Source organism: Mirounga angustirostris, unplaced genomic scaffold, assembly GCF_029215605.1.
Source record: "Mirounga angustirostris isolate CCGP_5_RB_7025 unplaced genomic scaffold, mMirAng1.0.hap1 SCAF_13, whole genome shotgun sequence".
Taxonomy (NCBI): domain Eukaryota; kingdom Metazoa; phylum Chordata; class Mammalia; order Carnivora; family Phocidae; genus Mirounga; species Mirounga angustirostris.
Genome location: NW_026991721.1, coordinates 93042520 through 93069653, shown reverse-complemented (window position 1 = coordinate 93069653; position 27134 = coordinate 93042520). Strand labels below are relative to the sequence as shown.

At 47.1% G+C, this 27134-nt stretch overlaps 1 protein-coding gene across 1 annotated transcript in view; it reads left to right on the top strand.

Moving 5' to 3' along the window:
• TECTA (tectorin alpha) overlaps positions 1-27134 on the top strand; it is a 69584-nt gene that overhangs the window by 3640 nt on the left and 38810 nt on the right. Inside the window, exons 3-9 of the mRNA XM_064577320.1 lie at positions 2389-2676; positions 6442-6579; positions 6930-7095; positions 10674-11086; positions 16640-17210; positions 19183-19775; positions 21132-21705. Of these exons, the coding sequence (XP_064433390.1) occupies positions 2389-2676; positions 6442-6579; positions 6930-7095; positions 10674-11086; positions 16640-17210; positions 19183-19775; positions 21132-21705 (2743 nt within the window). The remainder of the gene's footprint in view (positions 1-2388; positions 2677-6441; positions 6580-6929; positions 7096-10673; positions 11087-16639; positions 17211-19182; positions 19776-21131; positions 21706-27134) is intronic.

Here is a 27134-nt window from a genome sequence, read left to right as displayed (position 1 = left end):
AAGCAGAGGCCCCAATGCCATGAACATTATTTCTGCTACTCAACAAGATAAAAAGATACACTGAACTACAATAGGAGCAATATCATTTTTCTTTCCCTTCTGGGGGTGTGAAAAGTTTAGGCATCTGTTGTTCTTAGGCTTCCTACCAATTTGGAACAGAGCCAGAGCATAGTAGAGGGGTAATCAACTATTATATATAAATTGTTCGCAGAATGGGCCATCCTTGTTGGGTCTGAGATATGCCACGGGGTCCCATCATCAAACCTGCATGAAGAAATGGTACTGTTTGCTGTCAGAGCCCTCCTGGGCACCTGTGTTCTCAGGCTATTTTTCTTCGGATCCCTGAGTTTGTTGCTTGTGAGACTGTTGCACATTGAGAAGGTTCAGAGCAATTGAACCTGTCTTTATCTTGGGCTTTAAAGCATGGGGCGAGCCCTATGTCCATTCTATCACACCCTATTCTATTCTGCGTCTTGCCTTGAAGGAAGAGCTGAAATTCCCACGCCTCTGTCTCTGGCCATCGCTGCATCTGGGACCTCTATATTCCCCAAACTTTGTTGTATAGCTCAGGACTGATTCCCATCAGAAAATAATTCCCTTGTCCATTACCTAACCAGTGGTCCTTGAACCACATTGCCTCGGTGCCTGTTAGAAATGCCGCTTCTCGGGGCCTACCTGCAACCTGCTGAATCAGAAACTGGGAAGGGAGCCCAGTCATCTGGGTTTTCATGAGCCCTCCAGGTGATTCTGATGCCCACAAAAGTTTGAGAACCCCTGACCTTAACTATGGAATATAAGCAAAATACACCAGAGTCAATACCAACTCCCTCTGCTAGTCTGTGTTTTAAAGATAGCTGCTCCTCCCTAGCAAACACATTGCTCTGGCATCCCAAAATGCCTTTTGGGTTCCACTTACAGCAGAGCCTCCTTGTTCTATAATAGCTGATGGTAAGTTTCAGAATGTGTGGAGCTGACTTTGGAGATGAGGGAGGTGGACAGGACCTCCATTCTGGAAGCCTTAGTCTCCCAGCCCTCTAGAAGATACATATTTCATTGAGCTCCTCTCTCTCCTCTGTCGTACTATGGAGTCTGAACAATTATTGCCCTTGCAAAAGGAGGGTCCTTAATTTGGAGCAGACTTATTTAAGGGCAAATTGTTCCCAGGGTTTCCAGTTCTTTGACTAGTGCAATCTTTTTCAAACCTCTGGGTTGTTTGCTATCTCTTGCAGACGATAGATTCTTAACATCCTTGCAGCTGGGTCTCCAGCTTCCTTTCCAAACCCCATACCCTTGCTTCCAAAACAGGTTGATGGACCTTTGGCCCAGGTGCTGATAGCTTCCCTCTGGGATCTGGGTCACTGTTAATGTCCATTATATTACTAATCAATAGGAACATACCAAACAACTGAAATGTATAGGAAAGTGATCTCCAGGTTTTCTGTATCCAGGAATTGCAAGTGTCCCCATCCCAGACATTTCTGCTGTTGAAGTCATACAAGCTACAGGGTTAAATCAATCTCGTGGAGCTGCAGACACAGGCAGAGGCTGAATTGTGTACAGGTCTGTGTCAATGGAGTATACATATTGGCTGTGATTTGCAGTAGGTTTAGTCATTTAATAAGCTTACTAAGTCTTTTGCAAATCATGAAGATGTCACCATAGGATAGTCATTTATATATACAATGTAAAGACTTCATGTGTCCATTTTTATGCAGAGATTATACAAAGAAGGAATCACACTGCCAGAGCTTTAATGGAATTGGGCATCTGTAGGTTGTAACCTCGTGCTTGTTCTGGGTACAGGGTGGTTGTGAAGTCAATCAAATCAATAGAAGTCCTTTAAATGCCTCATCCAGAGCAGGACCTGGTTGATCCTGAGATCTGAGTTCGATAATGGAGTGTTTGATTTATCTTTTACTGACATTCTTCTTTTGTCATATACTAGGAATCAAGGTCTAATATACAGTTCGACAATTTTTTAATTAAACTTTTTGCTCCCATGGGTTTTTTCTGTTTTTCTATCTATCTTGCATCTGTGATGCTGGATCTTTTTTACGGTCCACATTACCTCCTGCCTGGCCCAACACACACACACACACACACATTTGATTAGTGTAAATAGAGATAGGATAAAGAACATGAAAATGAGACCGATTATTAATAAGAAATGAAACTGACCACAAATTGAAAGTGAAAGAAAACCAATGAGTCGTCTGGAAGTAAATGAACCTCCTAGTTGAGCGATGGAAGCTGGTGCTTGGGGGTTCTAATTCGGTCACCTAAAAATTGTTTTCATTCATACGATTAGGTGAACGTCTGTCTTGGTTTGTGACTCTGAAGTTGTCACATTTTCAGATGCGCTGTGCCAAACCTGTCTTATTTTCACAGGTTAATAACAACGGAGTAGTCTCCTTCAATGTGCTAGTGAGCCAGTTCACGCCAGAGTCCTTTCCCCTGACGGATGGGAGGGCCTTCATTGCTCCCTTTTGGGCCGATGCTCACAACGGAATTCGAGGCGAGATCTATTACCGAGAGACCATGGACACTGTCATCTTGAAGAGAGCCACCAAGGACATCCGGAAGTACTTCAGAGACATGGCAACCTTCTCTGCCTCTTGGGTTTTCGTTGTGACATGGGAGGAAGTTACGTTTTATGGAGGCAGCAGTACCACACCTGTAATAATTCACATTCTCCGTTTCCTGCTTCATGTCCTGACATCTAACTCTCGTCCATCCTCAGTGACGCAGTCTAATTGTGAGAGTGGAGGAGTGTCAGTTTCTTGAGTTAAACCAATGAGTCTTGCCATCCACTTTCCAGGGAGCAGAGGGAGCTATCATGCCTAACCAGGCCAGTCAGCTGTGATATTTCAGACATGTCATCCCAATCACTCATCGCTATGAATGTCGACAAAGAGCCCCTCCACAATTTTCTTGCAGTAGGTAGCATTCCTGTTTTGCAGGAGAGCGATTGAGGCCCTGGGACCTCATCCAGGCCACATGATCAGGGACGCGTCAGGAACCCAAAGGTCCTTTATTCTTGCCAGAGCCACAAATGCTTCTCTCCATCGGTTAATTTCCTTCTCCCTCCCCCACTTTTTTCCCCCCTTTTTTCACAAAGCCTGGTAGGAAGAAGGAAATAGAGGGCTGGATTTGGGTACAAATGACCTGGCTCATTTTATTATGTTATGACCTTTTTTTTTTTATTGTGACCAGGTCTGGAATTATTCATATTTGATGCTAATTGAAGTGGGCAGTGAAAGCGTTTCATGAATAAAGTTTCAACGTCTGCTCTGAAATCCCAAATGAACAGTCAAATAAAAGTCAAATAAGAAAGATTATCACTGGCATTATCACAGAGATAATCAACTTTCTACATAAACGGACAGAACACGGTTTTCACGAAAGCCTGTGGTTCATTTGGGTGACTTTGGCAGTGGAGATATTTGAAGTTGTAGACATGTCTCCAACTGTATAATTTCCAGTAAGCAAAGACACTCAAAAATCTGCCCTCTGCTTTCTTAGCATTATTTCCAATTCCATCTGTTTTCCAATTTCCTTGGCAATGAGTCATTTGTTTAGGGATGGAATTGAAACTCCTGAGATAGAGACAGAGGTGGACAAGCGCAGGGCCAGCCATCCCTGGCTGCCCCTTGGTGAGCACGATGTGTTTTAGCACCTTCTGACCAGAGCATGAAGGTGCATTTTATCGCTAAGAGGTTCTGGAGAACAGAAAGACACAAGTTTAAACAGTGGATGCATTGGCTGGAAATAACCTCTCAAGAAGCATACATTTCCCTCTGTCATGTTATGGATTGCTAACGACTCCTCGGGTGATGTTTTATGTCTTTTAAACCTCATACCTTACAACGTTAAAATGCAGAATGCCAGTGATCGATAAATTCTAGTGTCAGTGGGTGGAAAAAAAAGAGAAGTGCCCATCAAATGCTGACCACCATTTTTTCAAAAAAACTTCCATTGGCCATAAAAATGGCAAGATAATTTAGATACTTTCTGCTTTATACTTTGGAGTAAATTTCTGGGCTAGGTAAGAACTCTTTCAATGAGGATGAATGAGGTAGCATCTAAGTGCTTTGGGCTCCTTGGAGAAAAGATGGTACGTGTCCATCCATCCTGATCTTTGAAATTGACTCGTCTCCCATCTCCCATCACCCCAGAACTCCCCTCCTCTGTAGGAACACACATCATCAGGCCAACTAAGCACTTGGCATGAGAAGTCTCTTAGAGGCGGAGGGTGCCATGGAAGCCCAATAACGAGAGAGAGGGAAGGGGACACGTTTACTTTAAGGAAGGAAAACTGATATTTATTGAGGGCTTACAGTGATAAGCTATTTATGTGTATCATCCCACAATATGTTGTGTAGTAAACGGAACTCTCTCTGCCTGAAAGGTGAGGGAATAGGCCTAAGAAGTTAAGTGACTCGCCCAAGGGACAAACAAAGAGATTTGAACCTCACAGGAGGCCAAGCAAGGTTCAAACTAACATCTTCTAACTCCCAATTCCTGACCTGGCTCCTCCAGGCATCACTGAAAGTCCTCTAAAGTATAAAGGGGCTTTTCAAAAATTGAAAACATAGTTTCTTTTTTTTTAATTAATTAATTTATTTTTTATTATGTTCAGTTAGCCAACATATAGTACATCATTAGCTTTTGATGTAGTGTTCAGCGATTCATTAGTTGCGTATAACACCCAGTGCTCATCACCACACGTGCCCTCCTTAGTACCCATCACCCGGTTACCCCATCCCCCCACCCCCCTCCCTTCTGTCCAAAAATGGATCTGGAGGAGTCTTAGAGCAAATTTTGAAGAGATACGTATGTGTAGGTTATGTGAGAGCAAGCCAGAACGTGCGTGCGGGTGAGCCATCCCTTGTAGTATTCTTAGGGTAGTTGGTTGGTTTTGAGGTGACTTCTGGGTTGTTCTCAAGATCCACTTGGTCCAGAGATCTTTCCAATTTTATTTTAGGAGAAGGGATTTACTTCCTGAAGGAGAATCCTGGTCTGGAGGAGGGTTGCACTTTAGACCTTGTGTGACCTTGACTTGATGCCTGACTCCAGAACCTGACCCTGCGGTGATCTTAGAGCAAACTTGAGCTGACTGTTCGTGCATCTCTGCGCCCCACTTAACTCTTTTGTTGAGCTGGGCCAAAGAATGGAAGCATATACCTCCAGGACTCTATCATAAACGCCATCAGCTGTGGCCAGAACAAAGCCTGAGGAAAGAGCTCTCATTTATAAAAAAGGCTTTTCTTCCCTTGCACCTCGTCTCCCTCCCTGGGACTGTCTAGGATGGGAGATCTGGGGCTTCCAAGATCCTCTACCCCAGTCTGATTACACAGGATAAGGATTTGGGTCTTCCTCTGTGTCTGACTGGATGTTAACCAGCATGGTATCAGGCAGCTGGGAAAAGTACAAGGCTTGAATGGAAAAGGTCAAAGCAGCCTCTCCTTTAACTCTACTTTTATTTACGTTGCCTGAAAACCTGTGTCAAGGGGTAGGGGTTAACAAAGGGAAATAGTAAAGGACAGAGTTTGCTATAGCTTGTTTCTGGAAACTGTGCAAGGCCTGTTTGGATTTGTAAAACGTTTCTATCCTAAGAAGGTTAAAATGAAGACAGCGCGTAATGACAACACACGAAGAGACAGACTAGGGGCTCCAGCTCAAATCCCATTTTCTGTTACTGGGTCCTTGTGAAATTTCCAGCAATTCATTTCCCTTAGCCCTCAGTTTTTAAGCTCTCGGATGGGAAAATTGCCCACCTTATCCTTGATCTGAGGTACAGACGGGTGTTGAGAATTTGGCAGATACAAAGTGATACATAAATGCTCAATTAGAAGACCAATTTTTTCCCACAAAGTGCTTTTTAAAAATCATTTTCCAACTTCCACTTTAAAAACGGAAGACCCCTCACCAGGATTTGTGGCGTCTTCTAGGAAGCGAGGGAACACACAGTGCAGACCTTGGCCTTAGTCACACTGAGGAGGATTTGGTGGCTCTCCTCCCCATCTCCCTACGCCCCACCCACCCTGCTCTGGGAACAGGTGCTTGCGCAGCCCTTCCCCGGCCTGGACCACTTCCTATAGTTTATTCTCATGCTGCCATCTATAGGTGCTCATGCATTATCACAAGCTGAGCCGGGCCTCCGACTTTCCTGTCTGGTTCCAATCAGAGCTGGTAAGAGGGGCGCTGAGTCAGCCTCTGGGTTCTTCTCAGGCAATTTCTCTTTCAGGTGCACGCTCCCACATGTCTTGCTTTCCCCAGTGGGGGCGAGAACAAATTCAGAGGGGAGGCAGAGTATGAGGGCTGGCATTGGAGAAGCTCTGAGCTGCCTGGGGGTAGGGAGGGTGCAGGGGAGAGGGGGCTGGGGAGAGGACCTTCTAGGGAGGGAAGTCATGAGACCGTCCATTCTCATCCATCCCATAGGTGAACACCTTCCAGGCTGTCCTGGTGTCCGATGGATCCTATACATTCACGCTCTTCAATTATTATGAAATCAACTGGACCACTGGGACGGCGAGTGGCGGCGACCCCCTGACCGGCCTTGGGGGAGTGATGGCACAGGTAGGTGGCTCTCCATTTCATCTCCATCACGTTTTCTTAAGCACTGCTCTCTGCTTATGTTGCTCGGCCTCCTGGAGGGAATCCTCCCAAGCTTCTCTAGCTCTTAACTAGAGAAATGTGTCTGATTTTGCAGGTGGAGCAAGAGGCTAATCTTGCCCATCTTTGATATCTTCATTGGGGTGTGGCATGAGTGAGGCAAGCCTTTCTTACCTGGAATGGTGGCCCCGGGGACTCCAGGAGAAGGGGTCTCCTGATTTCAGTGTGCCGGATGCTGCAAATAAGGTGCTGGGGCCAGTTAACCAACAAGGGTGGTGTTTGTGTTCAGGTCTCGTCTTCCTTTTGTGCTCTAGGCAGGATTTAATGGTGGAAACCTCACCAATTTCTTCAGCCTCCCAGGGTCAAGAACCCCTGATATCGTGAATATCCAAGAGACCACGAACGTCAACTTTCCAGGCCGCTGGGCATTTAAAGTTGATGGGAAGGAAATTGACCCAGCCAATGGCTGCACCTCCAGAGGTAAAGGATTTTCCTCTTCTCCATGGCAAAGTGGGGTTTGCTTAGTGTAGATTGACAGGCAGGCTTTTAAGCCACGGGGGCAGGCTCATTCCCGATGCCTTCCTCTTTTGACATCTCTCAGCTGGGTAATGGAGATCAAGGTAATTTTAGCATGCACATTCATCACATCAGGAGCTGAAACCCTGCATTTGCTCCACAGTGGTTTCTGTAGTCTCCGAAATAACTCCAACGTGGACATGGCTCTCGAGTGATTGCTCAGCCAGAGGGACAGAAGGGAGCCCTCCTGCTTAACATTATTTTTGTTGTTATTGTTGTTGCCATTTCTCCCCTCCCCTTTCCATTTTTCTTCCCCTCTTTACTCCTGCTCTGCCATCTGCACTTTGTAGATCCGCAGGAGTGGGCGAGCTTGGAGCGTTGCCAAGTCTCCACGAGAGCAAATCAGCATTTCCTAGTATGATTAGAAAGCAAGGGGAGAGAATGTCATCCTCTTTAGGGTGGCTTCTCCTCAACTCCTCTCTGTAGCAGCAAAACAGGCAGGAATTGGGGGACAATCAAAGCTGGTGTCAGGTCTGTGTGATCAAGAGGTAGTAAGAGCCTCCCTCAGTTTTCTTTACATTGACATCCAAAGTTTGGGGCCTTCTCTGAACTATCAAAACCTCTTTGCCTGTGCAAAACAGCCCAGGACTCTCCCAAGAACATCCTGGCTTAGAGGCTCCTGCTGGCTCACGTGTCGGAAAGTGTTCAGGAAACCGTGTTTCTGTTGGTATTTCTGGAGTGGAGGCAACTCCACTCCAGCAACTAGAAGTAGGAAATCATCCATCTAGCTCTCTGCCCATCTACCCAACCGTCTACTCATCTATCCGTTTAGCCAGCCAGCCATTGCTTCTTTCCAAAGAACATTTGAAAGCCCCAAAAAGGTGCTGGCCACTCCACTAGGTGTTGGAGATGAAGGCGCTCTGACTCCCACAACAGGGCTGGTAGAGAAGACAGCCACGGGAATAAGGATGACAATATAGGACATACTGTGATGGGTGCATTGGGAGGGGGCTGCGGAAGCACGGAGGAAGACCCTGGAGACAAGGTTTGCAGATGTTTAAGAAAGTTTTGGGTTGGGATGCAGATTTTAGGTGATCTCTTGTCCCCTCCGATAGAAAGCATGGTCTGGGGACCCGCGTGTCCTAGCAGCTCTGGGAGGCCTCAGGTTTCTCTTTTGACTCGGCTTCAGTCAGTGTAATATAAAGAAAAACCACGTTCCCCGGGCCTGAAATGCCCACGCTCTTGGCCCCATTCGCTGCATTGCAGTCAGGCTTACCAAACCTCTGGACTTTTGCTCTAATGAAAGGTCATCTGTACAGATGTCCCTGCCTGGGCATCCTTGTCTCTGTGGACTCTGTGAAGTCCTCCATGTTCCGAATAGCAAATAAATGTTTTGGAGCTGGGTGGGAAAGAACCTAGCTCTAAAGCTCATCCATCTTTCAGAGATGGTGCCCTCCTCCCTTACAAAGTGCAAGACAGCTTCCCTTAAGGTCTGTGAGAGATGCCAAACCAATACCACATTATCTCTCTCCCCTTTATGGCCTGGACTAGGGATCTACCCAGCGCCTCCGCCCCTGTGTCCAGGCCTCACGGAGCTGCCTGGCCACGGTCATGCAACCTAAGTGCCCAGTGACAGCCTCTCGCCCGAGTCCTGGGAATGAAATGCCGTGATAATGGAAAACATTGGCTTGCAGAGCTGTAGAGCTGGTCAGATGCCAGCCACGGACGATGTCTCCACCTTGACTTCATTCTTTCCCCCCCTGCATTATGGGTTTGGGTTTCACATACAGGACAAATTCAATATCCTTCTACAGACAGCTGTGCATTTATATGCGCCACTGTACATATATCAATCTAATGAGAATTGGGTTTGGCCTGGGTGATAGCCGGGGGAAATTTGCATCGAGCTGGTTTATTATATCATCATTTTGCAAACAAAATTATCTCAGCGAGTCTACCTTTTGGTCCGAACCTCCTCTGTTCAAAGGCATTTTCCTCTCATTTATTGGAAGCCTGAAAAAACAGAGGCTGGAAACCATACTTAGTGGAGGCTGTCTAAATGCATGCAGCCTGGACCAGTGCCAAAGAGCACTGAGCTTCAGCGCCCGCCTTCAGGGCTGATGCATATGACCTGCTGGGAATGTGAATAAATCTATTATCCCATATTTGGGCTCTATTCTCAACAGGTATGAAACATCATTGTTGCTGTTACACAGACACCGAATGGACTGTTCCTGAGGCAGCCATGCCTTCTGCTTGGGTTAATCTTGCAGCCCATGCTCTTCACTAAGTATTCAGTTTTGTAACAGAATGCGAGACATCTTTCCAAACTACAGTTTCAAGCTACCATGAACTCCTGGCATATGACATTATTTACGTTTCTTAATGCTGTGTCTTTGATATGTCCCTTTTCAGGTATCGATTTACAAATGCTTCTCCCTCTCTCCACATGTGCCCGCTTGTGAGAGTCTCACTGTTCCCCATGGGACAGGGACGAGCAAATAGCACTGCCCACATTTTACAGGTTGGAAACCTGAGGCAGATGGAAGCTAGCCAGTAGACTTGGAAGCTGATTGCACAGCTAGGACCACTTTCCAGGTCTCTTGGCTCTGACACCCAACCAAGGACAAGATCACAGGTCCCAGCCCAGAGACACTTCTATTTCCATTGAAGGCCGATATTAACAACTGGCAAAGTCTGAAGTTTTCGGTGGGGGGAAATCATTTATTTAGGGAAATGGTTTTAAAGACTGATTGTCTACCAAATACATAGTAGTAAATAATTTCTAATCAGCACACCCCTCCCCACCCCCACTCCATTCTCCTCCTGACCTGGATTCTGTCGAGAAGTTCTCCCCCATGGATAAAGACAGAGAAGTACTAGATTTGGACAAGGCCTGGGGTGAGAAAGAAGACAACTTATATAATGCAGGTTCTGCCTAAGCAGTGTCTGCAGGATTTACGAGCCCTTGAAGTCAGAGTTCAGCCATTTTCAGAATCCTCCCAGGGAGCCTGGGACTTAAACTTGTGTGGCTGACTCCTGATTCATGCTTATTGATCTCTTCTGGTACATACAGGGCCCCCAACAAATGTTTGCTGAGTGAGTGGGTGAGTGAAGGAGTCAACAAATTAGCCCATGAAGCAACTGTGTTGCTAAGTTACCAGGGTAAACTGGGTCTATTTCTGGAATACCCTTCCTCTTATTCCTGAAGGGAAGGATATGACCCCTGTGGGTCGTAGCCTTTGCCATGGACTAAGGCGACATGTCCTTCCTTCAACAAGCATGTGCTCACCAGCCGTGGAGATAATGATGCCACGAGGTAGACGGGATGCCCACGGCCTTGGTCTGGAACCTGGCTTCACCCCTGAGTGGCTGAGTGCTCTGAAGCCTCAGTTCCCTTTTCTGTCAAGTGAGGTCGATAACACCTGCCAAAGAGGGTTCTTGTGTGGATTACATGGTATGATGCAGGGAAAGCCTCAGCCCCATGCCTGGCACAGAGGGTAAGTGCTCAGTTTGTTGGCTTTAATGTCATTCTTCCCCAGGACAGTTCCTTCGGAGAGGGGAGGTATTTTGGGATGACCTGAACTGTACCATCAAGTGTCGCTGCCTGGATTTCAACAATGAGATCTACTGCCAGGAGGCCTCCTGCAGCCCCTACGAAGTGTGCGAACCCAAAGGCAAATTCTTCTACTGCAACCCTATGGAGACCAGCACATGTGTGGTGTTCGGGGAGCCTCACTACCACACTTTTGATGGCTTCCTCTTCCACTTCCAAGGCTCCTGTGCCTACCTGTTGGCCCGACAGTGTTTACAGACTTCCAGCCTCCCCTTCTTCAGCGTGGAGGCCAAGAACGAACACCGCGGGGGCTCAGCTGTCTCCTGGGTGAAGGAGCTCTCCGTGGAGGTCAACGGCTACAAGATTCTCATCCCCAAAGGAAGCTTCGGAAAAGTCAAGGTGAGACCCTCTCTATCCCTCCTGGAAAGATGGAGAAGCTGGAGATTCTTTAGCCCGGGGAAGACTTTCTCAGATCTGCTGGTTCTGCTGTGTGATGTTTATACCGAAGAGATGCATGGCTCTTCTTTCCTTGCAAATATCTTGTAAAACTTTTTTACGAGGCTAAATTTTATTTGTACAAGAGCCAACCTAAGCTCTCTCCTTGATATGCCTATCTGCTCTATAACTTAAAGTACATTTACATTCCTAGTTACCTCATAAACATGGGTATACACAGACACACATGTGCACACATACACACACATACTCTCACACATAGACACACACATGTCCAAGCTCAGAAGTAACTGGGAGGAGAGGTAAGCTTGGTGTCTCATGGACCTGGCTTGCAATAGTGGTAGCCACAGGGTCATGCCCAGGAGATGGTGCAAACATAGAGTACACACTAATAACTCAGTACAGCCTGTCATTAACAATCCTCACCCATCCCCCATCCTGTTTGCCCAAGAGCTGCTTCTTCCTTGTTAGAGAAAGCTCCAAATTGATCGGTGTTTCCAAAGGCACGTGCAGGCACCGCGAGTGGGCTTGGTGAACTCTTCAGTGAGGCGGGGGTGGGGGAGGTTCGGTGCAAGCTTTGTCCAAACACCCTCTCATGGGAGCCCCACTCTTGCCTGGAAGAAGAGCGAAGAAGGTGGCTCTCTGCTGGTCTGTTGAGCATATGCAAATGATTCCTGTCACCGTCCACCTGGATTTCAAGCAGGGGCATCCATAAAGGAGGGAGAGCAAAAAGCCGCTAGCAACTACTCAATTGGTGGAGGCCCCAATTTTCATAATCTTCATGCCAACCTTGTTGCAACCATGTATTTATTCCAGCGATAATAGCCGAGACCACGCGGGGTTGATGGCTTCAGCCCCGCGCAGTCCTTATCTCCATGCCTGGAGGTCATTATGGAGATTACAAACCAGAACTGAAGCCAATGCAAGGATTTCTTTCTTTTTTTAAAAAATGGGTTGTAGTTTTAATGAACACAGCATGTCCAACAAAAGGCAGGACCAAAGAACCAATTCCACTTTTCCCAGCTCTGCCCGTCGTAGGGCTGTACCGCTTATCCTGGTCATAATTAGAAAAGTGAGCTTTTACTGTCGCCGCAATCCCAGTTTGCCTGTTATTTAGTTAGTCTTTCTGGAGGCAGCTCTGCATACCAAATCAAGGTAAGACTTTGGGTACAGAAGTGTGGAGTTTCTCCCTTTTAAATTTCTATCATGCTGTTGAGCTCGATACTTATCCTTGTAGAGGATTTCAAGCTAGAAAAACGTTCTCCAGCATGCCCCTGCTCGCCTGAATTCTGGGGATGATGTGTACAATATCCGTAGGTGAGGAAGAAAGCTTTATGCTTTATCTCTATTTTCCATTTTGATTAAAATTCTTTCTCACTCACAGTCAGCCTCTTTTTTCAGAAGGAAAGGGACACTGTCATCTCTTTCAGGCCCAGCAGCTCTGCTAATTTTGTGTGGCTCTTCTCCGTCGTCCAAGCATAGGGCATGGATTCCTCAATTTTCTGTAGCGATAGGGAGATGTGGATGTGAATGTAAATGTTTCAGAAAGAAAAGGTTATGTGACTGCAACTGAGAGCTAACAATGGCTTCCTTTTCCTCTTGCCAAATGGCTTCCAAGTGTCTCTGGATACACCTGCTCTGCTGGGAGGGTGGCTGTGTGGCCAGCGGAGCCCCCACCCAGGGTGAAGTGGGGACAGGCAGGGAGAGGGATGGGAAGCAAGAAGGAAATGTCTGTGAGGCAGCTGACTTCTGCAGACATGCTTGGCCTGGCTGGGAATGGCCAGCAAGATCTGTTCTTGCAAAGTACAGATCACCTTTCTCCATATGCTGGGGACTGGTTTCTGTCTATGGATTTCCCCTCTTTGGATTGTTCTCAAATAACAAAATAAGCAGTTTAGGATTGTATATGCTAATGGGGGCTACAGCCAGCCAGCTAAAATCCGTATATAATAAATGTCTCCTTCTAGCTAATACTGCTCAGTTTTCCTATTTCTCCCCAAAATAAACCCAAGTAGTTTAGGGTGCTGCAGTGAAAAGACCATCGAGGCCTAATAGCGGGTAGTGATGAAGAACTCAGACCCTGGGGTCAGATCTGCTCGGCGTCTGTGCCGCCCCTGTCGGCTGAGCGTGCTTTGAGCTTCATTTTCTTCATCTGTAAAATGGGGTAATAGTGTCTAGGAGGCAGGGATCTAGGGCTACATTTGGGCTTGGCTACCTCTACCCATCACTGGGACCGAGGCAGCAGAGAGCAGTAGCTTTGGAACCCAGCTGCTGAGAGTCAGGCCCTGTCACCTACCAGTCTTCAAGCCTTGAACCTCAATTTTCACATCTGCAAAAGGGGAAGATGCTAAGGTCCTTCTAAGTTTGTCACGAGGATGAAAAGGAACAGCCACATGTGTGATATCTAGTACAAAGCCTGGCACACAGTAGGCGCTTTATACATGGCGCTTCCCACATTGCCATCACCACCAAAATCCCTTTGAGTTCTGAGAGCTTAGGCTTCTACAATTCTCCTTCTCTCTCCTAATCTCCCCCCTACCCACATCCTGTCAAAGAGGAAATGACTTGAATACGGGGCAAAGAAGAGAGGCGAAGAGGTGAGGTTCATCTCCTGCTGGCTAGTCGAGAGTTGAGACGTGGGACTGGAGGAACGAAATAAGAAATCACCCAGGACCACCTCCTCTGAGCACTGTGGGGGACAAACACAGTGACTCTCTAATCTGTGGTTTAAACTGAGACACGTTTCGTGTGGGAGTGAACGGGAGTGCAATGAACACATACCAGGAAGGAAGGTAAAAACTGGGCCAGGTGGTGCCTGTGGTCAGCCTAGGGCTTAAGTCAGTCTAGATCTGATGCAGAGAAACCGGGTGGAGGAGGGGACCGTTGGAATATCCAGAGACGGTCCACCCCATGGCTCCTATTTCGAGACACGGAAGACTGCCCTTTGTTAGCAGAAGCTTGAGTGAAAGTGGAGGAGGGCGCTTGGCAACAGGCATATTTGGAACTTACAATTATACCAACCTTGAGGAAGACTTCATTTCCATCTCAGCATGGACAGCACGTAAAAGTCATCCAGTGCTCTTGCAAGCGGACCTTCCTCATAGTATGGCTTTTCCCGCCTGTGTGGGCTAACCTGCTACCTAGAAGACAAGGATGGATCAATCAATCCCCAGGTTTTTCTTTCTACTTGTAGCTCTCTGTAGGGTGGCTTATTTCCCAAGCCTACTTTTTTGTCCCCTCCCCCATTTAGTCCTACTCATCTCTAGAGATAGGCAATTGCACATGGCATCTACCACGGTAAATTTTGGAGTGATGTTTGGACAGGCTACTGCCTCACTTCCTAGAAAACTCAGAGAGTAGCACAATGGAGGCCGTGAAGACCCTTGACCTTCCTGGGTGCCTGAAATCACTATGGGTTCAGTGCACTTACAGGCTGTCCCACCGAGGACTGAGCTGGGCTAACCATCCCATCCCAGACACAGACGTGATATCTGTGGGTGCTAGGCATGGCAAAGTGTAAAAAAAGAAGAAAGTGAGCTCTCTCTGCTGGAGGCTTCCCAAGCCATCTACTCACATGATCCACACACGTGGGACTCACTCTCAACTGTTTCCCCCACTTCTTTCTCCCCACTGCAAAAAACCCACATGTCTTGCTGAGTGGACTCCATGAGCTCGTCCCACCCTTGAATGTCAGTACATAGCTTAGGCCCTCATGCTCCATTCCCCTGGACTTTGGCATCTGCTCCCTGTCTGTTTTCTCTGCTTCTCATCTTTACATGCTGGTCAGAGTGGGCTTTCTGACATGCAAATCTGACTCTGTCATTCCCTTACTTAAAACATTTTGGGGGCCTTGTTTGCAGAATAGAAATCCAAGTTGTTCTGTTTTTGTTTTTGTGGAGTTTGTTTTGTTTTAAAACATGGCTTAAAGGGCCCTCCAAGGTCTATTCCCAACACAGAGGCCAGAGGAATTCTTTTAAAATGGAAGTCAGATCATGTCAGTCTTTTGCTCTGGACACCCTCTTGGCTCCCCATCTTGCTCAGAGTCAAGACCAAAGTCCTTTCAATGGCCAACAAAGGTCTCCCTGTTCTGGCTGCTCTTATCTCTCTGGCATAACCTACCACCGCCCTCTCCTTGCTGTCTCTGCTCCAGCCATGCCAGCCCTTGAGGTCCCGGGAGCACCCAGGCACACTCCACCTTAGGGCTTGGCTGTCACCTCCGTGGTATCCACTCTCACCCAGGATAACAGCGTGGTTAGCTTCCTTATCTCAAACATCCCCTTCTCTGACCATCCTCTTTCAAGTTAAAAACCCTCTTTCCTAGCACTTCCCTAGCATCTATTTTATTTATTTTGTTTGTTTGTCATTGGCCTCCTCAACCAAAATATACATTCTGTGGGGCAGAGATTTGTGTCTGTCTCACTCATTGCTAATCCCCAACTCTCTGAACAGTGCTTGACACACAGAAAGGCCTGAATCGCCATTTATTGAATGAACAGACCATGGACCTTGCCCGTGTCTCTAGCTTCATCTCTGGCCACCCCTCCCCCCCGCCATCCAGTAACACCCTGATGAATGTCCCCATGCTCATGTAGCTGTTTCTAAACCCCTGCCTTTATTCTCTTGTCCTGGAATTCCCTGCCCTCCCCCCTTCCTTTGGCCACTTCTCTTCATCCTTAAAGACCCAGGGCAAGCTTAACTGCCTCCAAAAAGTTGTAGGACTCCCTGAGGCTGGATATAGGATTCATTTACTGTTCTCCCATTGCATGATCCATTAATGCATATTTAAAACAGTATAAATACCTATTTGTGTCTCTCTTCCTCAGTAGACTGAGACCTCCATGAGGGGCAGGGACAACTATATTCTTTGTTCTTTATTTCTCAGCACCTCACATAATGCTTGGTACCCAGTAGGCATTTAAATTTGTTGGTTGTTGGGAATGATTACATGACATAGCCCTGGCATCAGGAGGTAACAGAGTGAAACACTCAGAGAATAATACCAGGGCAGCTTCCAAGCTAAAGTGTGGGGACCAGTTTACGGTACACATTTCAGCTGGGTGGAAGGGTCAAGGAGGGCTCTAGGCAGTGACTAGGTCATGGGAAATATGTGACTTCAGCTGAGACTTAAGGGAATGAATTTAGAGGAAAGGAAAGACAGGCTAACTAGTCTCTTGTGAAAAGCTTTGAAGCTAGCCCTAGAGCCAGCCAGGAAGGGTTGACAGCCACCTGGTCCCCGGAGGAGTCTCGAGTGGTAGTGGCCATGCATGTCTTCCTCCGTAGCCTGCACTGTGCTCCTCTGGTCCCCGCCACCCTGCTTCTGTGGGCTCCCCCAGGCCTCGGGCTTCATGGAAGGCAAGCTTACTGGAGCCCCAGCAGTTTCAGGGGGGGGCATTGTCTCTGGAGCACTGACTTGCTTTGCCTCCCTTTCCTGACCTCAGCCAGACCCACTGCCCTGGCACCTGCTCACCTGCCTTTTACCATTACTGTTGTTGGCAGGTTAATGACCTAGTGACTTCCTTGCCGGTCACGTTAGACTTGGGGGCGGTGAAAATCTACCAGAGTGGCATGTCTACTGCCGTGGAAACGGATTTTGGGCTCTTAGTGACGTTTGACGGCCAGCACTACGCCTCCATTTCCATCCCAGGCTCCTATATAAACTCCACGTGCGGCCTCTGTGGGAACTACAATAAAAACCCCCTGGACGACTTCCTCCGCCCGGACGGCAGGCCGGCCATGTCCATCCTGGACCTCGGAGAGAGCTGGCGGGTCTACCACGCCGACTGGAAGTGTGATGCAGGCTGTGTGGACAACTGCACCGCGTGTGACGCGGCCACCGAAGCTCTCCTCTTTGGCCCCGACTACTGTGGCTTCCTCAACAGGACGGACGGCCCCCTGTGGGAGTGTGGCACTGTCGTGGACCCCACGGCCTTTGTGCACAGCTGTGTGTACGACCTGTGCAGTGTGAGGGACAACGGGACGCTCCTCTGTCAGGCCATCCAAGCCTACGCGCTCGTGTGCCAAGCCCTGGGCATTCCGATCGGAGACTGGCGAGTCCAGACGGGGTGTGGTAAGCTGGCATCCTGCCCAAATGGAAGGCTGCGCTGGTGCAAGGAGGCTGGGGAGGGGGTTTCTGGGCTCCATCAAAAATCTCCTTGTTGAGACCAATTGCCCAAGAGTGAGGGTGAGCTGAATATAGCCAGACATTAGGAATGGTCAATGCCCACCCACCCAATACCATAGTCAGAAAACGAGAAGCCATTGATGAGCTTCAGTGGTCCAGAAACACGGAACACGTGGCAGGAAATGCTTGGCCACAGGAAGGTCTGGTCCCAGGGATGGCTATTCCAGACTTAGGCAAGATGGTGGGGTTTTCAGAGGAGGAGGCGGTGATCTTTGTGGCCATTGAATAAACACAGTCGCTGCTCTGAGTAATCAAAAGCAGCTTTGGGGGAAATAACTCACCTCCCAAATGGAACCAACAGCATTTGTCCCATGGCTCTTTCTTCTCCACCTTCCATCCCTCTAGATTCTGTGTCTCTGGCTCCATAGCCTTCCTCTGACCCACTGGTGTTGGTGGGGAAAGGGCTGCGGCAGGGAGCAAAGAACATCAGGAAAGAAAGCCCTTTATCTGAAATGCTAAGTGGTTAGGAAAAGCCCCAACAGTGTGGGGAAATTCAGTTTCTTTTGAATTACCTTTTACATTAAACATTTTGTACCATTTAGTTGTCTTGTTTTCTCTTTCTATCCCACTTAAACTCTCTTATCCTGTTTATATAAATTTTTAAAATAAGCAAACAAAACAACAGCTTCTTGGAATTCTGTGGGTCTTTTTTTTTCCTGGCCCTTGGTTTTCTCCACAAGAGTACCCAGAACATTATATCCATGCATTTTAGATTCCTATGCAGATAAGAAGGTTTCAAAGTTTCTTTCAGTTCCAAGGCTAAAGGGAGATTTTTTTTTCCTATCAGTGTAGGTTGGATTCACAAAATCATCATGTATCAGATTCAGTTCTTTGAGAATTGATCAAACCATGAAGAGACTGTTTTCTTGTTGCTTGGTTGTGTGATTGACCAACCTCTATTATGCCTGGAACATCCAAATCCTGACTCAATTTGAGATTGAAGATGGCTTTTTTGGTATCATCTAAGATCCTTGTATAATCTAAGAGCATCCACTTTGCCTAATTAAATCACCCATAATAGCTACTTTTTCCCCTGGTGGTACTATTTTCCTGTCTTTCACATTCCCCACCCCTCTCTCATGTTAGTGGGAGGAATTCTAGTAGATTCAGACAGCTAGTTTACCAATCCCTTGAGCCCCTGACTCTTGGATTGAACCAGGCTCAAACATTTATGTAGACTCAGATGTTCTTAAAATAAGAACCAGAGGCTTCTGAGGCAAGAAGGGCCTTGAGGAGGCATTTAGTTCCAACCCAGTCTCCTGGAGGAACAAGCACACACATTGTTTTCAGATAACCAAGGTTCTGTCTTATTTTTAAGATCCCAGAGTATTCATTCTCACAGTCTTCTTTCGTCACTTAGGTATTTCGAGCACCTCCCTGTTAGAAATCTCACGTTTTCAAGTGGCTCCTCCCACGGTTACATTTTTCATTTGTCCAGCAAGTTGGATTTATTTCCTTCTAAGAGTGAGCCATGCTGTTTAAGATCAGATCAACTCATATGTCCATCACTCGAAGATCTTAGAACATCTTGCTGGTTGTAGATCATCCAATAATAAATCAGTGTTGAACAATCTGTCTAGTTAGGATAGCAACCTGAAGTTTAATTCAGCCAGGATGACCAAATGAGAGTCAAGTTCACAATCGCGTTTCCCAGTGGCTATCACAAAGCAGTGGAGCTTGTTTCTACAGACACCAGCTCAAGTCTCTTCCCTGATGAGTGGCCGCTGCGCCCCCATTCTAGGAGCTAAGCGGTCCAGAAGGAGCGCCCTTCCCGCCGTTCCCTGTGGGTGCTGGATCCCTGTGGCTAGCACCTGGGGCACTCACCTGTTGTCCCGCTCTCTCCTCTCCCCCACGTCAGTGTCCATGGTGCAGTGCCCAAGCTTCAGCCACTATTCCGTGTGTACCAGCAGCTGCCCGGACACCTGCGCTGACCTGACGGCCTCCCAGAGCTGCACCACGCCGTGCACGGAGGGCTGCGAGTGTAACGAGGGCTTTGTGCTCAGCACCAGCCAGTGCGTCCCACGGCACAAGTGTGGCTGTGACTTCGATGGCCACTACTACACCATGGGGGAGTTCTTCTGGGCCACGGCCAACTGCACGGTGCAGTGCCTTTGTGAGGAGGATGGGGACGTCTACTGCTTCAACAAGACCTGCCGGGGCGGGGAGGTGTGTGCCGTGGAGGACGGCTACCAGGGCTGCTTTCCCAAGCGCGAGACCATGTGCCTGCTCAGCCAGAACCAGGTGCTGCACACCTTCGACGGCGCCACCTATGCTTTCCCCGCCGAGTTCTCCTACACCCTCCTCAAGACCTGCCCCGAGCGGCCCGACTACCTGGAGATCGACATCAACAAGAAGAAGCCCGACGCGGGGCCCGCATGGCTGCGAGGACTTCGCATCCTAGTGGCCGACCAGGAGGTCAAGATAGGAGGAGTCGGGGCTTCGGAAGTCAAGGTAAGACTCCTGATGCCCTTGCGGCTTTTCTGATGAGTCTCGCCAAGTGAAGGAGCCATAGTCTTCAGGCGTGCCCTTCTGCCTCTGACCACGAGTGGATTCCAGGAAGGCAATGACTCTGAAGTGGGGGCATTTCCGAACGTTCAGCACCAAGTCAGTCTCTCAGGGGGGTGAAACGGAGTGAGGCTGGAATCCCGCAAATTAGGGATCGCTGTAGCAGGACTGGCTTTCTCTGTAACAGCCGATGCTTACCGGACACTTACTATGTGCCATGCACTATTCTAAGCAGGGTCACACCGAATCCGGTGAGGGGTATGTTTTCATCCTCATTTACATTTTACCTATGAGAAAACTGAGGCACAGAGAGGTTATATAACTTCCTCAGAGACACACAGCCATAAAGTGGCATTTGAGCCCAGGCAGGCTGGCCTCAAAGCCTGTGCTCTTTACCCTGTACTATACGGACTCGCCTACCTATAGATGGGAACCCATGTGGGGTAATGCAGACAGTACCCACAGGGCCACCTCCTGCCCCTCTGACCTGGTCTAAAATATTCATCATTGGGCATCCAGATCATTCGTTCTAGAAGGATCATTAGGAATCATCCAGTGCCACGATTTGTTTGTGCATGAAGATCCCAAAGGGCTCAGTGGGGGATGGGGGACCTCACAGCTAAGTGGTGATGGAGCTGGCATGATGGGAGGGCAGATCTCCCCACTCCCAGCCCAGCACGTATTTGGTAATATCACAGGAAGTCAAATTTAGAAAACAGAAGTCAATGCAGTCCTGTGCTAGGAGATCAGAAAACACATGTCCAAGGACTGAAGAGGATGTTTTCATTCCCATCGACACACTGGCAGAGATTAATTTATTCAAAGAATAGTAAAAAGTAGAGATAGGTGGGTGGACAACTAGACAATTAGATAGAAACTCTATGCTCCCAAGGGGCTGGGGCACAGGAACAGTCAAACTTGAAGGAAAGGAAGGAGCCAGAAATGTGGGGAAGGAAGGGTGCCATCAGTGAAAAGGAGCTGCCAGGCAGAAGGAAGAAGCCACATGTATGTCAAGACAACTTCTGCTCACATTTCACTCTTTTTGGGGGCTACCTTAGGGTCTTATGTATACGCTAATAAACAGCAAGTCTGTTGAATCAGAGGAGCTGAGAAAGAAAGAAGCAAGAGATGCCCATGCGGAAACAGTTTGTGTATGTCTGTGTGGTTTCCATAGCCCGCCAGATTCTTGACATTTCTCAAAGGGAGAGTCACGGGGCAGAACCATGTCTTTATTTCAGAACCTAGGAAACTGTGGGTACACTGTGTGCATCTGGAATTGATGATAGTGATTTGGTTTTTCAGCTGAATGGTCAGGAAGTGGAATTACCTTTTTTCCATCCTTTGGGGAAGCTGGAAATCTATCGAAACAAAAACAGCACGACGGTCGAGTCCAGGGGTGTTGTGACCATCCAATACTTGGACATCGGTCTGCTGTACATCCAGCTCTCCACCGTTTATTTCAATTGCACGGGCGGGCTGTGTGGCTTCTTTAATGCAAACGTCAGCGATGAGTTCTGTCTCCCCACTGGCAAGTGCACGGACAACCTGGCGGTGTTCCTGGAAAGCTGGACAACCTTTGAGGAGATCTGCAACGGGGAGTGTGGGGACCTGCTGAAGGCTTGCAACAATGACTCGGAGCTGCTCAAATTTTATCGGAGCCGCTCCAGGTGTGGCATCATCAATGACCCCTCCAACAGCTCCTTCCTTGAGTGCCACGGGGTGGTCAATGTCACCGCCTACTACCGCACCTGCCTCTTCCGCCTGTGCCAGAGCGGGGGTAATGAGTCGGAACTCTGTGACTCCGTGGCACGGTATGCAAGTGCTTGCAAGAACGCCGATGTGGAGGTGGGCCCCTGGCGGACCTATGACTTCTGCCGTAAGTCGGGGCTCCGTGATGCGGGAGGCCACCTGGGAGAGGCAGGAGTTGAGCTTAAGGACAGTCCGGTGCTTGTGTGTACCTTCCTCGTCTGGTGTGTCCTTTGGAAGGCCCCTCACCCCAAACCCGACTGGTTCTCACCTTTATTTCTGTTTCTGCTTACACGGTGTCTCTTCATCGTGGAGGGATTAGCCATCCTATTGACTCTTGGTTTTAGCTAGCGGAGGATATGCGTCATATCAAAGACTAGAAGTCTCTGTGATGGCTCCATCAGGGCCTTCTTTCTTGGCAAAGAACGGCTCCATTCTTTCCATAGAAGGTGATCAGTCAGAGCGCCTTTCACGGAGTAGAGATTAGCGCTGCTCCCTGGGGCAAGCCTGACAATGGCTATGAAGAGAGTCCCACGTTGCTTTTTTTTCATTTTGTCCCCCAAGTATCTGACCCCTCTCAGCAGGGCGGTAGCAGTACTAGTAGTAATTAGAATAATTGCTGAGAAGCCCTGACATATAACACCCGGGGCAATGGGGGAGGCCAGGGGGAGGAGTGAGTAGAAGGGGCGGGAGGCATGGCCGAGAGGGCAGGACCCATGCCCGGAGCAAGGACTGCCCCACCTGGGCTTCAGCACCCATCCCTTTCCCACCAAAAAATCAGCCCCAAACCCAAACCAATGCGACCATTAAGATTCCATCCTCTATGTGTATATATACACAATGGAATATTATGCAACCATCAAAAGGAATGAGATCTTGCCATTTGCAATGACGTGGATGGAACTGGAGGGTATTATGTTGAGCGAAATAAGTCAAAAAGAGAAAGACTTGTATCATATGACCTCACTGATAGGAGTAATTCTTAATCGCAGGAAACAAACTGAGGGTTGCTGGTGTGGGGGGTGGGGTGGGAGGGATGGGGTGACTGGGTGATAGACACTGGGGAGGGTATGTCCTATGGTGAGCGCTGTGAATTGTGTGAGACTGTTGAATCACAGATCTGTACCTCTGAAACAAATAATGCAATATATGTTAAGAAAAAAAAAAAGAAGAAGAAGAAGGTAGCAGGAGGGGAAGAATGAAGCGGGGGAAATCGGAGGGGTAGACAAACCATGAGAGACGATGGACTCTGAAAAACAAACTGGGGGTTCTAGAGGGGAGGGGGTGGGAGGATGGGTTAGCCTGGTGGTGGGTATTGAGGAGGGCACATTCTGCATGGAGTACTGGGTGTTATGCACAAACAATGAATCATAGAACACTACATCTAAAACTAATGATGTAATGTATGGGGATTAACATAAGAATAAAAAAAAAAAAGATTCCATCCTCTACATCTGTTCATCTCTCTTGACTAATCTCCTGCTCTCTAGTTTATTTCTCAAAACTTTTTATTTTGAAATAATTGCAAAGTTATAGAAACGTTGCATGAGTGTCTGTGTGCCCATTACCCAGATTAACCCACAGTTAACATTTTGCCCCATTTGTTTTATCATTGTATCTCGCACTCTCTCTCTGCATTTGAAAGTAAGTTACATACATCATACCCCTTTGCCCCTAAATACTTCAGTGTGTATTTCCTTAGAATAATGACACTCATTTACAGAGCCACGGTATCATTACTGACCTTAGGAAATTTAACACTGATACAATCATTTTATATCCACATTTCAATTTTGTCAATTGACTCATGATGTCTTTTATGGCTTTCCCCCTTCAATACAGATCTAGTCTAAGACCCCATGTTGTATGTAGAGCTCTCATGTCTCTTTAGTCTCCTTTAATCTGGAATAATTCCTTAGCTTTCTTCTCTTTTATTGTCATTTTTAAAGAATACAGCCTCCCACCTTTTAAAATAGAATGGCCCTCCATTTGGGTTTGACATTTCCTCGTGATTAGGTTCTGCTGTGCGTTCCTCTCAGACCCCTGCGTAGGTGACATCTGTTTTCCTCATGGTATCATGTCACATGCAGTGCATGCTCTGTCTAACCTCTCAGTGGAGATGGGCACAGTGGTCCCCTGGTCAGGTGTTGTCAAATGTCTCTATTCTGTGGTCACATTGTTTTTGTTCTCTTACAACTAATCAGCTACAGGTGGGGAGATACTTTAAGACAATGCAAGTATCCTGTGGAGAAAGTGTGAGAGAGGATGATAAAGCAAATGGGGCAAAATGCTAACTGTAAGCTACTACCAAAATCCACCTCCTCTATTTAGTGCCCATTGATGATCTTTGCTTGTATCAGTCTTTTTAGCATGATGATTACAAGCTAATGGTTTCCAGCTCCAGCACTCTGTTCACTTATTTACCAAAGTACAGATGTCATTCTGCTATAAGCAAGAGGCTTGCCTTCTCGTCTGTGTGTCTGCCTATCATCCATCCATCCATCCAATCATCCATTTTCCCATCCACCCAACCATCTTACTCAATCATCTTTTTATTGAAGTATGATTAACATTTGGTGTTATATGAGTTTCAGGTGTGCAATATGATTCAACAATTCTATATACTTCTCAGTGCTCATCACTGTAAGTATACTTCTAATCCCCTTTGTCTATTTCACCCCTCCTCCCATCCCCTTCTGACAACCACCTGTTTGTTCTCTGTATTCAGGAGTCTGTTTTTTTTCTTTGTTTCTTTTTTTCTTTATTTGGTCATCTGGTTTTTTTTCTTAAATTCTACATAGGAGTGAAATAATATGGTGTTTGTCTTTCTCTGACTGACTTATTTTTCTTAACATAATACACTCTAGCTCCATCTCCATCATTGCAAATGGCAAGATTTCATTCTTTCTTGATGGCTGAGTAATATTCTATTGTATGTATATATACCACATCTTCTTTATCCATTCGGCTATGGATGGACACATGACAACCTAAGTGTCAATCATCTATCTTATCAATATGGACACACACATTCATAGTTTTTCAATTATTTTTATTTCATATTATATTTGTTCATGATTTTGGTGTTAAAATTATTCTGGATTTGGCCTGTGGGAGCCCTTTGAGCTGCCTCTTATGTCCTTTGGGCATGCCTTGGTCACTTTCTTACTTTTTGGTATAACAAGATGCTCCACGTTCATCCTGTAATCTTCCCTGCCCCAGACTAGAATCAGCCATTGCTCCAAAAAGCCCTAATTTCCCCTGGTGGGAACTGTTCCTAGGAACCAAGATCGGGGTGAGGCTTATCCATTGCTACAGGGGTATTTTTGCTTTGCCACTAAGCCCTTTCAACAGAAACATCTTAGAGCTAAGAACTAACACACACACACACACACACACACACATTGCACACATACATACAGGCTTGTCTTTTTACATCTCTGGTTTCTGAGCTTTGGGAGCCCAAGGAGCATGTGGATGGTTTGGTGGCTCTCATCTCAGAAAAGGCAGTGATATTCTTGGTGACCCTTAACCACACTGGGGAGGGATGAATAGCAGACGCTGTGAATCCTGAAGCTGGAATTCTGGGAGCATTCATATGTCACCTACAAGGAGAAAAGCTTCAAGGTCTCTCCTGACCACCACATCTAGTGGGACCTTGTAATACATTCCCCAAACCTTCTTTTTAATCTGCCTCCACATCCTCTCTGGTCCTCTCTGCAGCTTATCTACTATGATCTCTGTCCTTCTCCTGCTCTCAGCTTTCTGGTTGCAGCTCATTCACGGTTCAGGGTTACTGAGGCCGACCCCTACCAAATCCATTTTGTTGCCCCGCCATGTCACCATGTCTGCTGTCCTTTCGGACCGTGACTTCTGTCCAGCAGGCAGTGTTTCTGGATTGCTTTTGCTGTGCGCGGAGCATACTTTGGTCGCATCGGCGGTGCAAAGCACAGTGGAATGGGGATGATTCCCTCTTTTCCTGGGTGTGATGGTTGCTGAGAATAGCTCCTCACCACCCCTCCTCTGCAGAGCTGGGGGAAGTTCTTTTCACTGCCTTTTTTAGAGAGAGAGAGACATGTGGACAAAAGCAGCCAAGGGTCTGGCAAGAAGGACCGGAGCGTGCATGTTTGATCAAGGAAGACTCGGGTACTAAGGGGTTAATCTGGTCGGGGTCTTGCAGGCTGGGGAATGGGCTGAAGACCAGCTGCGAATCAGGAACACAATCTTCTCTGGGCCTAGCGAGAGACAGACAATCACTGCTTCTGTGTTCCGAGATTTTGAACCAACCCTCATGTTGGCAGAGCCAGGCTGCCCAATTAAATAATTTCACAGAGGCATTTCAGAGGCCAGAGGAAGTTTTATTACTTCACGTCTGTATGTTCCAGACTTTCAGACAAATTCAGACAACACAATAAGTCATCAAGTGAGAGCCATTTAAATAAGTCATGTTATTTGCTATCACCATAAACCTGCAGTCGATGTTATAACATTCATAATTTAGAGACAAATGTGAAAATCCCTCTATACGGACATATTTAATCAGGGCTGAACTAGCCTTCAACTCCAAAGCCGTATGGTATTGTAGTCAACGGGAGTGGAGATAGTCCTTTAGCCCAGAGGAAAAAAGATTGGCTCTCAGTACATAGTGCAGAACTGGTGAGTTGGTACTTGTGGGCAGAGTTATTATTATCGTGCAATTTATTTCTTTGTAGTGTCCTCTCTGTCCTTGGGTTGTAAAACACTATTAAGGAGTGAGAGTATGCACAAAAGCTAAAGAAAGTTTTAAAGAATTGGCTCCTTTGTCCAGAGGATAGTGGGGACATTCACAGATCTCTAGACTACCCAGACTTCTAAGTAGATTTCTTCTGGCTCCTGGATTCATCCATGCCCTGCCCAGGTCAAATTTTGGCAGGCAGATATAATAAAGAGAAATGGGAAGGTGACCTGGAACTCCATGGTGAGCAACACATGCTGTTACCATATTATGTGCTATCCTTTGTGACTCAGAGACTCGATCTATCAAGGAAGGCTTCTGGGCAGAAGTGCAATATGAAGTGAATCTTTTTTATTATTATTATTATGTTAATGTTAATCACTATACATTACATCATTAGTTTTTGATGTAGTGTTCCACGATTCATTGTCTGCGTATAACACCCAGTGCTCCATGCAGAATGTGCCCTCTTTAATACCCATCACCAGGCTAACCCATCCTCCCACCCCCCTCTCCTCTAGAACCTTCAGTTTGTTTCTCAGAGTCCATCGTCTCTCATGGTTCGTCTCCCCCTCCGATGTCCCCCCCGTCATTCTTCCCTTCCTGCTAGCTTCTTCTTCTTCTTTTTTTTTTTTAACATATAATGTATTAATTGTTTCAGAGGTACAGGTCTGTGATTCATCAGTCTTACACAATTCACAGCACTTACCATAGCACATACCCTCCCCAATGTCTATTACCCAGCCACCCCATCCCTCCCACCCCCCACTACTCCAGCAACCCTCAGTTTGTTTCCTGAGATTAAGAATTCCTCATATCAGTGAGATCATATGATACATGTCTTT